This window comes from Acipenser ruthenus, chromosome 15 (genome assembly GCF_902713425.1).
Source record: "Acipenser ruthenus chromosome 15, fAciRut3.2 maternal haplotype, whole genome shotgun sequence".
Lineage (NCBI taxonomy): Eukaryota > Metazoa > Chordata > Actinopteri > Acipenseriformes > Acipenseridae > Acipenser > Acipenser ruthenus.
This window is the reverse complement of record NC_081203.1, coordinates 34,850,892-34,862,836: the sequence shown is the minus strand read 5'-3', so window position 1 is coordinate 34,862,836 and position 11,945 is coordinate 34,850,892. Positions and strand designations below refer to the sequence as shown.

General features: G+C 47.5%; 1 protein-coding gene and 1 long non-coding RNA gene across 4 annotated transcripts in view; one reads left to right on the top strand and one right to left on the bottom strand.

The window, feature by feature from the left end:
• On the top strand, nucleotides 1-4,596 carry LOC131697488 (uncharacterized). Its single transcript, XR_009307314.1, has 3 exons — nucleotides 1-116; nucleotides 3,439-3,565; nucleotides 4,404-4,596. It is a non-coding gene; the product is annotated as an uncharacterized LOC131697488 (long non-coding RNA).
• A 3,974-nt stretch (nucleotides 4,597-8,570) lies between these two features.
• LOC131697637 (prolactin-releasing peptide receptor-like) overlaps nucleotides 8,571-11,945 on the bottom strand; it is a 21,015-nt gene continuing 17,640 nt past the window's right edge. For all 3 annotated transcript variants that reach the window (XM_058988062.1, XM_058988059.1, XM_058988061.1), the window contains exon 2: nucleotides 8,571-11,153. In XM_058988062.1, coding sequence (XP_058844045.1) covers nucleotides 9,952-11,112 — 1,161 coding nt within the window. In that variant the 5' untranslated portion in view covers nucleotides 11,113-11,153 and the 3' untranslated portion in view covers nucleotides 8,571-9,951. The remainder of the gene's footprint in view (nucleotides 11,154-11,945) is intronic.

Sequence of the window (11,945 nt, the reverse complement as noted above, 5' to 3'; positions counted from 1 at the left end):
AGCGGCACCTTTCTGTAAGGTAGACACTGACCCTATCGCTGTTTCAAAGGTTAAGTCGGATTGAATTTCCTTTTACAGGAGACTGGGAAAGCACGTGACGACCATCACTCCAGCAGGTCAGTGGAAGATTTTCTATTGAAACATATTTGCATTAACAGATAAAAGTGGCCTGCATAGTTTGGGTTGCAGCGGTATAAGATGGATTACCAGTGATGGGCTCTTCCTCCATCACACACCTCTATCATTTTTTTTTTCATTATACTGTATACTTGGCAACGGTTGCAACTGGTAAATGGAAAATCTCAATGCAAAATCACACAATGGACCAGATTCTCAAAGCGTTTCCACCGTTCTTTATTTAATTCCTGTTTTGTTAAAGGAGAAAATGTTTTGTCAGTGCTACACAATGAAAAACAAAACACCTTGAGGGTGCTGAAGAGAACTTAAAATCTACAGCTTAGTTATTCGGTTCTCATTTTGTAAAAACGAACAGGTGTTTTACCTCTTTCAAAAAATAGAAGTTGGTTAAAGACTGGAGTAAACGCTTTCAAAATATGGCCAGCAAGTCATTGCTCTCACAGATAGATTTCTAGTCAGCGGGTGTTTTTCTGGGGGTGCTAAAGGGAAGTGGTTGCTTTGATCTGTAACTCTCCCTGATTCCTTCCCTCATCAGTATGAAGCTGGGTACACATTGCACATGAATCCCAAGCAGGGTTTAGAACTTACACGCCTCACAAGGTCTCCATAGTAACAAGCAAACAAAAATTCCAACAGCATATGCATGAACATACATATTTAATCATTGAAATGCATCATGTATTGCATGTCGATTCTGTAAGGTGAACCGTGACTGTGCTTCAGAAACCAGCCGGCGTCGCATCACTCACATGTCTTTTTATTACCTTCTATTGCCCCTTTGTGAGCACTGAGAGAGGTCAGCGAGTAGCAGCAGATTGAGGCCGGGGAGGTGTCTCCGACTCCTCAGCATCGCTGTCTGCAGATCACACAAACACCCAGCACCCAGCACTCAGGCACAGTGTCTGCAGTGTGTGATTTCATTACAGGCCTTTTATAAGGGGTTTGAGAAACAAACGCAGGGTTAAAATAACAGGAGAGAGCCGTGCCTGAACATACATCCCTAACATCCTTACCGCTTGACAAATACATCCCGAATCAATCAGAGTTTCCATTGACTTCCAGTCCCATTGAATTCCAATAATGCCAAAGTGAACGCTACAAATTGAATGCAATTTGCCCACATATGGCTTTGCATGACTTATTTCACATGGCAGGGTGTGGAAGGGCAGGCAGCGTGTAAATGTTGTAAGTCTTATATTTGTATTTATATGTGTTGTCTTCATAAAGGCAGACAAGACAGTCATATGAGACTGTGACTGGACTGGTTATTGTGACCTGATTGGAGGGGAACATGTGGGAATGTGGTCAGGCTAAGCTGACTGATCAATTGCCAATTCAGCCTGACCATACGTATAAAGGAGCTCAATTCAGCTTGACCACAAGGATAAAGGAGCTCAATCAGCACAGCCTGCCAGAGCAGCAAGGTCATCTGGACGTCTGACTGAATCTCGCAATGGTGCAGGGGCCGTAGTTTCTGCTTGAAACGCCCCCTCCACAGAACAGAGGAGATGACTGGTGTGCCTGTGTTTGTAATTCTTGTTCTTGAAATGTCTTATGGGTTGCAGATTGCAATTTAGACTGGCCTCTAATCTCTCTGTGAATATATGAATATTGGATGAGTTTGTTTGATTTTGTTAAGCAATTGACAAGACAGTCCCCTGTGTTCAATGACAGCCTAGGAGATGAGTAGAGGAGACACTGCTGTGAGACACACACACACAGAAACAGACACGCGCACGCACGCACACACACACACACAGAAACAGACACGCGCACGCACGCACACACACACAGAGAAACAGACACGCACGCACACACACACACACACAGAAACAGGCACGCACGCACACACACACAGAAACAGACACGCACTCACACACACACAGAAACAGACACGCACGCATGCACACATACACACACACACACGCACACAGACACAGACACGCACACACACACAAACACACACACAGAAACACACACGCACGCACACAGTCATGACGTTCTATACAGTCCCCCCTTCCAAACCCAGTGCACTGCACAGCATGTATTTTCTCTGCACTCCAGAGAAGTGATTGATAAAACCATTCAGTCTAGAGTGTTCCTTGCAAAGGCTTCTGTGTGGGCCACTTAGTTTATTGTTTCATTTTTTCCATTTGCCAGTGGAAGAGCGCAGAGCTTGAAACCCATTCGGATATTTATTCCCCCCCCCCCATTTCAAAGCGTAGAAAGATCAGCACTCGCTGTTTGGAAGAGAGCCAGCCTGTGAAAGCATTTATTATTAGGGAGAGATTGTTAAATGCACAAGAGTGTTTGGGGGTTGGAACTGGGTAAACATGTCTTTGCATATCTAGAGATTTCTACCGGTATATGATATTCTTAATGCACTATACTCCATCAGAAAGAAGACTTCACTAACAATAGAGCTTCTTCTTCTTCTTCTTCTTCTTCTTCTTCTTACTATTATTACACCAGCTTCAGTGTCTGTGAAGTGCACCTCTCTCTGGGAAGTAATTTAACAATACAAAAGTGCATTGCCTGCAGCGGATGAAAGGGATCGCTTAACAGCTGTCATTGTGCAGTATTCTAGGCTAATGCCATATTCAGCACACTGTGCTGTGCTGGCCTGGGCTTCACCATGCTCTGCTATATGCTTTACAGAAGCAATAAGGCTTTCACTGGCCTGAAATCGCAGACAATGCTGTGGCAGGAGAATTTGTGAGAGAGAGGGAGAGGGAGAGAGTGATGAATGAATAGATGAGTGAGCGAGAGAGAGGGAGGGATGAATAGGTGCTGATGAAAGAATTCAAGTTCAAAGGGCAAAGGTTCAAAACTATTTGAGCATAACAAGGGTCCAGACTGTGATTATTACCCATCTGCAGTGAAAGAGACACATTCTGAAGCAGGTCCTAAACATCCCCAGTTGTTTTTGACAACTTCAATGTATCAAAGCCAGATATTTCAATTTCCTTACCCCTTATAAAAGTGTAATAAAGCACAGTGAAAGCATGGTAAAGCACAGGTCAGCACTGTAAAGAATAGCAATAAACATGGCAAACCAGGGTAAAGTGTGGTACATGCAGAGTATAACCATGGGAAAAGCTGCAAAAATACTGTGGTAAAGTTTTATAAGGGACTTGTACCAGCATATCAACCTTCTTCACTTTCACTCGTGCAGAAAGGATACAGTATGCAACTCTAGTAACCATAGTAAATACTGCAGAATACTTACCTGCCTTCCAGTATCCACAGCTCAGGTGCAGTAAACTGCAGTGTGTGTTGATAAGGGATTCTGTCCCACAGCTGCAGCGATCCCTGACTGAGACTGCAGAAAGTGACCCGCTATCGAAACCCACAGCAGCCAGAGCCAGGTGTGTCTGGTCCACGGTTATCCACTGGTTGCATTTCCTTTGGTATCTTGGACAAGCAGGTAAGTCATCCAGACAGAGTTTTATTTAATTCAGGTTTTAAAGTGTGGCTAGCAGGGCTGTGCTGTTACTTGTTACTCATACTCGGAGTTGCCTTTAAGAAGCATTTACCGTCCAGTATTCAATAAATCCATTCCTAACGTACTGATTTAAAACCAGAAGAGCTGTCCTCCCTCACGTTTACAATCGAGTGCCAATCAACTTCCGCACTGAGTGTTTTAAAAGCCGATTGGACGATTGCTTTCCTGTAACCTGGGGCGCTGGCATCAGTACTGGCGTCCCCAGGTTGTAAACTGAGGAGAGGATAGCGTTCCTTGTTTTAAAGTCAACACGTACCAGCACAGCCCTAGCTGATAGGAGGTTACAGTAAAATATACAGTATAAACACAGTGAAAGCACAGTCAACTGCAAACTTACCATAGTAAACTTTTCTTTAAAAATATTAATAATAAAATGGATTGTAAAAACTAAAAGCAGCGCCCTCTACCTGAACACTGCAGATTCCAGCACGGGAAATGTCCCACAATGCTATTGTGAATAAAAACCTCATTTCCAAACCTGCACATCAAGTGTGACTGGCATTTAAATAACCTGCCTTTCAGAGCAAAAAGAATCATTGTGTTTTAATAAAAAGCTTAACAAGAGCTTCTTATGCAATCGCGTAATAACTGATTCTGATTATTCCAAAAATAATGCCATGCAATTCTAGCCCATTATTATTTTCATCCAGAGCCCATCTCCCACTCTCCATTAGGGATCATTAAATACCAGCCATCATGTACTGAATGGACAATTACACAGCCTCTGTTCTTTTTTTTGTTTGTTTTTTTCTTTACCAAGCTGAAAGTGTTTCTGGCAGCTTGAGGAAATTGTGGATTTCAGGCCGCACCCAGGACTCTGCCCTCCACGGGACAGACAGACGAGCTGTGGAGGGCTGTGCTTCCATTTCCATCTCATACAACTCCATCCCGAGCTGGAAATGAGCGCTGCCTTTCACTGTAAAGCACCAAGAATCCGGAGAAAAGCACTGCAAAAAACAGGGAAATGTAGTAATACTGAAAGAAACTTATTTTACTGAAGTTCTGAGTGATCATGCACACTTTGTATTATTAGTATTATTTTTTAAATCCATGACCCATCTCCCACTCTCCATTAGGGATCATTAAATACCAGCCATCATGTACTGAATGGACAATTACACAGACTCTGTTTTTTACGTCATTTCCTTGACCAAATTTAGTCTCATTTCCCTAGCGTGATACACGGTGTGAGACAAAGCACATTAACACTTAACATCTGCGTTTCTTCTTCACTTCACCAAGGTCAGCAGAAACACAGATAACAAGAAGTTACACTTCAGCCTTGATCATGAATTGCTATATTAAGGAGGCACAGACCTACTGAAACTTGTAAGGTTCCAGGCAGTTCAGCAAAAATAATTAACAACTTGATATGATATGAGTTTTGCTCAATTCTCGCAGGCAGCAAGGCGCCGTACCCACGCATCACAAGGCTGGTGATTGCAAACAGCTGACGTGCACCAGCTCTGTACAGCTTGATTTTCAGAGTTCATTACCCCTGCTCTGATTCAGAGCTCACATTACACACAGGGACATTGCAGGCTGTTCAGAGGCACAGTTTCAATGATTTTCTTTCCTATTAAAAGGGGCACATCAGATGATTCCAGTTTGTAAACCCTTCCACTCCTCGGTGCTGTTCCACGCACAGTGCCAGCTGAGGCTCCCGAGTCTTCAGTATGCTTTGCCATGTCCTTCTTTCTTCTTTGTACTTCTCCGGATGAGAGACCTCATGGGAGAACACGAGGTGGGCAGCGGCCTCTTGCCTGATCCCCATACTGGTACAGAAAGCCCCTCTGACTTGTAGAGAGTGACGGAGATGGGAGATGCACCTCACAGGCTGCAGCATGTAAACATGTTGATAATAGACACTTTATAAAGCATGAGAAAACTGCAAAATGACCATGCAAATGTACTGTGGTAACTTTGTATACGAGTGGGTGAAATGGAGAAGAGCTTGACGATCTGGATAAGGATTTAATTGATTCATTGTAATAATTAAGAGATAATCAAGGGCATGGGTGAAACAAAGACCTGGACTAGGAGTGCGGAGGTTCCGGCTCTCCGTCCATTCCAGCCCAGGACATCGTTTCCAGCTGGTATTTACCTGCTCACTGTACTTGGACCTACAGCACGTGTGGCTTTCAGGACTGAGACACAGTGCGTATCTCTGCCGTCAGGGTTTGAAGTGACTGACAGCTGTGAGGGAGGAGTGGAGGGTGAATCACGGTAGGTGTATATCATGTGGATCGACGTCGCAGCTCCGCTGGTGTAATCTCTAATCACTGCTGTCAGCACCCCCCACGATGTGATAATGTGAGACCGCGGCTCAATCACAGGGCTGACCCCGGAATCGGAGCTGCTCATCAGATCAACGCTCGTGCAAAGCAGCAAGCAGGAGCACTGATTAGAGTGAACACCGGTCCTTCAATCAATTACAGCGTGATTGTCATAAATGAAGCCTGGAACTGAAGGGACCCATTTCCTGAACAAAACACTCAACTGAGCCTGGGCGGGTTGAAATGCTGTTTAAATCATTAAAGAAGGCCCTTATAAAGCTTCCCACAGTAAAAGCACAGCAAAGTGTAATAAAGCACAGTGAAAGCATGGTAAAGTGTAATAAAACTTCAAAATACTGTGGTAAACTTTTATAAAGTGGGGAGAATTCTGCTTGTTCTTGAATGTGATCTGCTCAGAGCTCAGAAAGATAAGCAGCAGCAGGAGGGTCACACTGTGCATTTATAACGTGAGCAAAAAACAACAGCGAGGTCAGCCTCAGATTGTGAACTAAAGAGCCCCACCCAGAGAGCTCTTTGCTTGTGTGACACAACAGCAGAGCTCTTGCTGCTGAAGGTACGTACAGCGGAATGCTCTTTAGAATTGTGAAAGGGCAATTCATTAAACTGGGTTACTCATCCACCACTCTATAGGGGGTATTTTTTTCTTACATGCTTAATGTTGTAATTACATTTTTTTTGTTTCTAATGGTATTTAGTGGCCTTAAAGAGTGGGTGTGGTGTATAATGACAGTTAACTAAAAGAGTGCCTCTTAAAATTAAGGAAGCAATCTCCAGAGATGATATAAAGAAGCTGGTAGGAGGCTCTTATTCAGATTGCTGAGACCCTGTGTGGTGTGTGGGAGAGGCTCTTATTCAGATTGCTGAGACGCTGTGTGGTGTGTGGGAGAGGCTCTTATTCAGATTGCTGAGACGCTGTGTGGTGTGTGGGAGAGGCTCTTATTCAGATTGCTGAGACGGTGTGTGGGAGAGGCTCTTATTCAGATTGCTGAGACGCTGTGTAGGAGAGGCTCTTATTCAGATTGCTGAGACGCTGTGTGGTGTGTGGGAGAGGCTCTTATTCAGATTGCTGAGACGCTGTGTGGTGTGTAGGAGAGGCTCTTATTCAGATTGCTGAGACGCTGTGTGGTGTGTGGGAGAGGCTCTTATTCAGATTGCTGAGACGCTGTGTGGTGTGTGGGAGAGGCTCTTATTCAGATTGCTGAGACGCTGTGTGCTGTGTAGGAGAGGCTCTTATTCAGATTGCTGAGACGCTGTGTGGTGTGTAGGAGAGGCTCTTATTCAGATTGCTGAGACGCTGTGTGGTGTGTGGGAGAGGCTCTTATTCAGATTGCTGAGACGCTGTGTGCTGTGTGGGAGAGGCTCTTATTCAGATTGCTGAGACGCTGTGTGGTGTGTAGGAGAGGCTCTTATTCAGATTGCTGAGACCCTGTGTGGTGTGTGGGAGAGGCTCTTATTCAGATTGCTGAGACGCTGTGTGGTGTGTGGGAGAGGCTCTTATTCAGATTGCTGAGACGCTGTGTGGTGTGTGGGAGAGGCTCTTATTCAGATTGCTGAGACGGTGTGTGGGAGAGGCTCTTATTCAGATTGCTGAGACCCTGTGTGGTGTGTGGGAGAGGCTCTTATTCAGATTGCTGAGACCCTGTGTGGTGTGTAGGAGAGGCTCTTATTCAGATTGCTGAGACGCTGTGTGGTGTGTGGGAGAGGCTCTTATTCAGATTGCTGAGACGCTGTGTGGTGTGTAGGAGAGGCTCTTATTCAGATTGCTGAGACGCTGTGTGGTGTGTGGGAGAGGCTCTTATTCAGATTGCTGAGACGCTGTGTGGTGTGTGGGAGAGGCTCTTATTCAGATTGCTGAGATGGTGTGTGGGAGAGGCTCTTATTCAGATTGCTGAGACGCTGTGTGCTGTGTGGGAGAGGCTCTTATTCAGATTGCTGAGACGCTGTGTAGGAGAGGCTCTTATTCAGATTGCTGAGACGCTGTGTGGTGTGTGGGAGAGGCTCTTATTCAGATTGCTGAGACGCTGTGTGGTGTGTAGGAGAGGCTCTTATTCAGATTGCTGAGACGCTGTGTGGTGTGTAGGAGAGGCTCTTATTCAGATTGCTGAGACGCTGTGTGGTGTGTGGGAGAGGCTCTTATTCAGATTGCTGAGACGCTGTGTGGTGTGTAGGAGAGGCTCTTATTCAGATTGCTGAGACGCTGTGTGCTGTGTGGGAGAAGCTCTTATTCAGATTGCTGAGACGCTGTGTGCTGTGTGGGAGAGGCTCTTATTCAGATTGCTGAGACGCTGTGTAGGAGAGGCTCTTATTCAGATTGCTGAGACACTGTGTGGTGTGTGGGAGAGGCTCTTATTCAGATTGCTGAGACGCTGTGTGGTGTGTGGGAGAGGCTCTTATTCAGATTGCTGAGATGCTGTGTGGTGTGTGGGAGAGGCTCTTATTCAGATTGCTGAGACGCTGTGTGGTGTGTGGGAGAGGCTCTTATTCAGATTGCTGAGACGCTGTGTGGTGTGTGGGAGAGGCTCTTATTCAGATTGGTGAGACGCTGTGTGGTGTGTTGGGAAGCAGGCTAGTGGTTTGGGAGTGCAGGAGATACAGGATTATTATTGGAGGGATATTTCAGTGACCACACAAGTGTTAGTAACCGCTGTGATAGGCAGACTGTATGCCTTTCATTTTAAATAAATAAATATAAAAAAAACAGCCTGGAAACAATCATCTAGATTAAAACATGACGTTTATTCTGTATTTTTACACAGTATTTGAAACCGGTTCTACAGTGTTTGTTTGCATGCCTCCAGAGAATCACTCAACACAGGTCTCAAAACACAAACTCAAAAAGTCACACAAAGCACTGTGCAGTAACCAGAAAACACGCTGCAGAAATATCCTGTTTAATAAAAGTGTACGCTAAACAGACATTTATTAAAATACATTACAGTAATAACTCAGCGTTCTTCTATAGATTATCAAGCACTGTGAACAACAATGGGCTGATCAATTACATTAACATTGATCATGTATTCCCTCCCATGTGTGTCTGGGATACATTTCAAAATACAGACACATGAACTAAACGTGGCTACACTGAACTTCCATTACATTACTAAAAACAAATACTTACAACCAAATGAAATGATCTGGAACATAACTTTGTTCCAGGTTGTGGATTTGATATGGAGTTTCCCAGGGTATAGATGCTCACTCACTGTGTTTTCCCCCTTTGCTTTCCCAATGGTTATGCAATGCATTTACCATAGTTTACCATGTTTTCTAATCTGCTTTATCATACCTCTGGGCTTTACAATGCTTCCCTATGCTTTACCATGCTTTCACCTAACCTCACTCCTCCCAAAGTGAATTGGTCATCAGGTGAAGCAGCCGAATGCTTCTAAAAGTGACACGGTGTCCTGGTGTGATCATATCTGCACTGGTTGGAACATTTGTTAGCCAATGAGATTGCTCCCTCGGATTTTGCCATGTTCTTATGACAGCAGTCTGGTGAATGCAGATTTTCTCCAGTGTGGAGGGTTTAAGGAATGGTCACGTGTCACTGTCTAGACCTGATCAAAGACCTTGCAGACTCGCAGTCCCATCCAGGCTGATGCGATGCTCCTCCAATCTAGAAATCAAGTGGCCCTGGCACACTCCAGCAGGAGCATTGCAAGCAAAAACTACGCTGGATAAAATCCCAGAAGGGGGTTGAGGTTTTTGTTGTAGAGAGAGAGACAGTTATCTCCAAGTACACTAGACCGATGATGCCTCCTCAAATTACAGCTATCACATGACCTTTCCTTTTCCTTGCTGGCGTGCTGTGCTGTTATCCCAATGAAATCCCAAAGACCTGCTGTAACCAGTGCCATGTGCACCTTTGCAAGGTTGATGTCCTCTGCAAGGTAAACATTCTTATTAATGGGACCACTAAGAGAGATCCTTCACACTTTATCAATTCAGGGAGGGGTGGAGTCCACGTATCTCTCAATGAAACCCCAGAGATGGCCTGAGAGTCTCCGGCTAGCGGAAGGAGAAGCGCCCCTCCAGCACCTGCTTGTCTGTGATGTCGGTGGGGATGTCCGCCATGATGAAGCAGGTGTGTATCTGGGGAATTCGATGGGAGGTCAGGGTGTGGGTGAGCGTACTGCTGCCCCTGGCCCCCTGGCTCTGCGTGCTGCCCTGGTGCCCCCGAGAGAAGTACCTGCCCAGGTGGAAGCGGAACTTCTGGTGGAGCGAGGCGTAGATGAAGGGGTTGTAGCAGGCGGAGCTCATGGCCACCAGGTGGCAGGAGACCTGCACCACATTGACGTAGCTCTTATCCAGGATGGCGAAGTCCGCGTCCAGGTCCATGATTAGGTTGACCACCTGCAGGGGCAGCCAGCAGAGGGCGAAGGAGAGCACGGAGACCAGCAGGAGCCGGAAGGTCTTGTGCTTCTTGCGGGCCCAGCGCTCCCGGTTCGAGGAAGGGGCCGCTCCGGGGACGCTCCTCTTCCGGAGGTGGCGAGTGATGGCGCAGTAAGAGACGGAGATGGCTGAGAGGGGGACAAGGTAGGAGAGCAGCAGCAGGGAGCAGGAGTAGATGAGCCGCTCCCTCTCCTGGTCCTGCCAGAACTCCTCACAGATGGCCATGTCGTGCCCAGCTGCTCTCAGGTCCAGGTGGGTGGTGTGGAGGGAGGTGGGGGTCGAGAGAGCCAGGGAAGCCAGCCAGATGGCCCCCACCAGGTAGAAGCAGTGGCGGCGGCCAGCCCTCCTGCGGATGGGGTACGCCACGACCACGTAGCGGTCGACCGCGATGGCCGTGAGCGAGAGGACTGCCACCAGCACCGTGGCAGCCTGCATGAGCGCGACGAAGTGGCACGTGAAGCTGCCGAAGAGCCAGCCACGTGGTTCAAAGGCGTAGGTCGCGGTGAGCGGCGCGCAGAACAGACACATGATCAGGTCGGCCGCCGCCAGGTTCCCGATGAGGAAGTTGGTGGTGCTGTGCAGCTTCTTGGTGAGCGCGATGAGCAGGATGAGAAGCAGGTTCCCAACACAGGCCACCAGCACCAGCAGGGCATACAGGGGGATGAAGAGGGGCTTGAGGTGGAACAGGAGGTCAAGGCCAGTGAAGGGGCTAGTGGAGGAGGAGGAAGGGAGCGTGGCATTGGGCCAGGACTCGTTCACTAACACAGTCGAGTCCATCGCTGGAGCACGCAGACCCCCCCACTCTCCGGTGATCAAACCTGGAAGAGAAGAAGGAGACGTTATTGATCGATTAATATATTAAAGCAACATACATAAGCTGCCTGTACGCTTTATTAGGACCTTTCTGCCCCATTGGGTTTGGCTTCCTCCAGAGATTCAAGTTTAGGTTGACTATGCTATGTGACTTGCGATCCCTGGAGGACTCTAAAGCAAGTCCACTCAACACTGACGCGCTTGTACCCTGCTGGCTATATTCAAGCCGATACGACGAGCGTGTCGGAGGAGGTGGTCCCTGAAGGGCTTGCGTGGTTCACGATGAGCGTGTCGGAGGAGATGGTCCCTGAAACGCTCGCGTGGTTCACGACGAGCGTGTCGGAGGAGATGGTCCCTGAAGCGTTCGCGTGGTTCACGACGAGCGTGTCGGAGGAGATGGTCCCTGAAGCACTCACGTGGTTCACGACGAGCGTGTCGGAGGAAATGGTCCCTGAAGCGCTCACGTGGTTCACGACGAGCGTGTCGGAGGAGATGGTCCCTGAAACGCTCGCGTGGTTCACGACGAGCGTGTCGGAGGAGATGGTCCCTGAAACGCTCGCGTGGTTCACGACGAGCGTGTCGGAGGAGATGGTCCCTGAAGCGCTCGCGTGGTTCACGACGAGCGTGTCGGAGGAGATGGTCCCTGAAGCGCTCGCGTGGTTCACGACGAGCGTGTCGGAGGAGATGGTCCCTGAAGCGCTCGCGTGGTTCACGACGAGCGTGTCGGAGGAGATGGTCCCTGAAGCGCTCGCGTGGTTCACGACGAGCGTGTCGGAGGAGATGGTCCCTGAAGCGCT